General features: G+C 62.4%; 1 protein-coding gene across 1 annotated transcript in view; it reads left to right on the top strand.

Moving 5' to 3' along the window:
- Positions 1 to 254, top strand: part of SMPD2 (sphingomyelin phosphodiesterase 2, neutral membrane (neutral sphingomyelinase)) — a gene marked incomplete at both ends in the record, with an annotated part of 2290 nt that extends 2036 nt beyond the window's left edge. The window contains one exon of the mRNA XM_008947945.1: positions 98 to 254. Within this exon, the coding sequence (XP_008946193.1) occupies positions 98 to 254 (157 nt within the window). The remainder of the gene's footprint in view (positions 1 to 97) is intronic.
- Between the last annotated feature and the right edge of the window lie 134 nt (positions 255 to 388).

Raw genomic sequence — 388 nt, forward strand, 5'->3', positions numbered from 1 at the left:
CTACTACATCCTGTACAAGGTGACTGGGGCCCCCGCCGGCTGTGGGGGGCTGCGAGGACAAGGTGCCAGTGTGACCCCCCCTTGTCCCCTCCCTCAGGCTATCTCCAGCTTCACGGTGAAGTGTGAAGAGCTGAAGACCACCACAGGGACAGCCCCAGGCATGGACATCCCCTTCTCGGATCACGAAGCTGTGATGGCAACACTGCACATCCAGAGGCAGGGGCAGGCAGCGGGTGCCACCCTCAGCCCAGCTGGTAAGGTCGGGGGGTGCTGCCAGGGTTCCCCATGTGCTGGGGAGGGGGCTGGTGGAGCTGGATGGAGTTTTGGGGATGTTTTCCTGGAGGTGCTGCTTGTGGAGGTTTGCAGAGCAGTGGGGATGGGGAGAAAA

This window comes from Merops nubicus, unplaced genomic scaffold, assembly GCF_000691845.1.
Source record: "Merops nubicus isolate BGI_N331 unplaced genomic scaffold, ASM69184v1 scaffold46129, whole genome shotgun sequence".
NCBI classification, from domain to species: domain Eukaryota; kingdom Metazoa; phylum Chordata; class Aves; order Coraciiformes; family Meropidae; genus Merops; species Merops nubicus.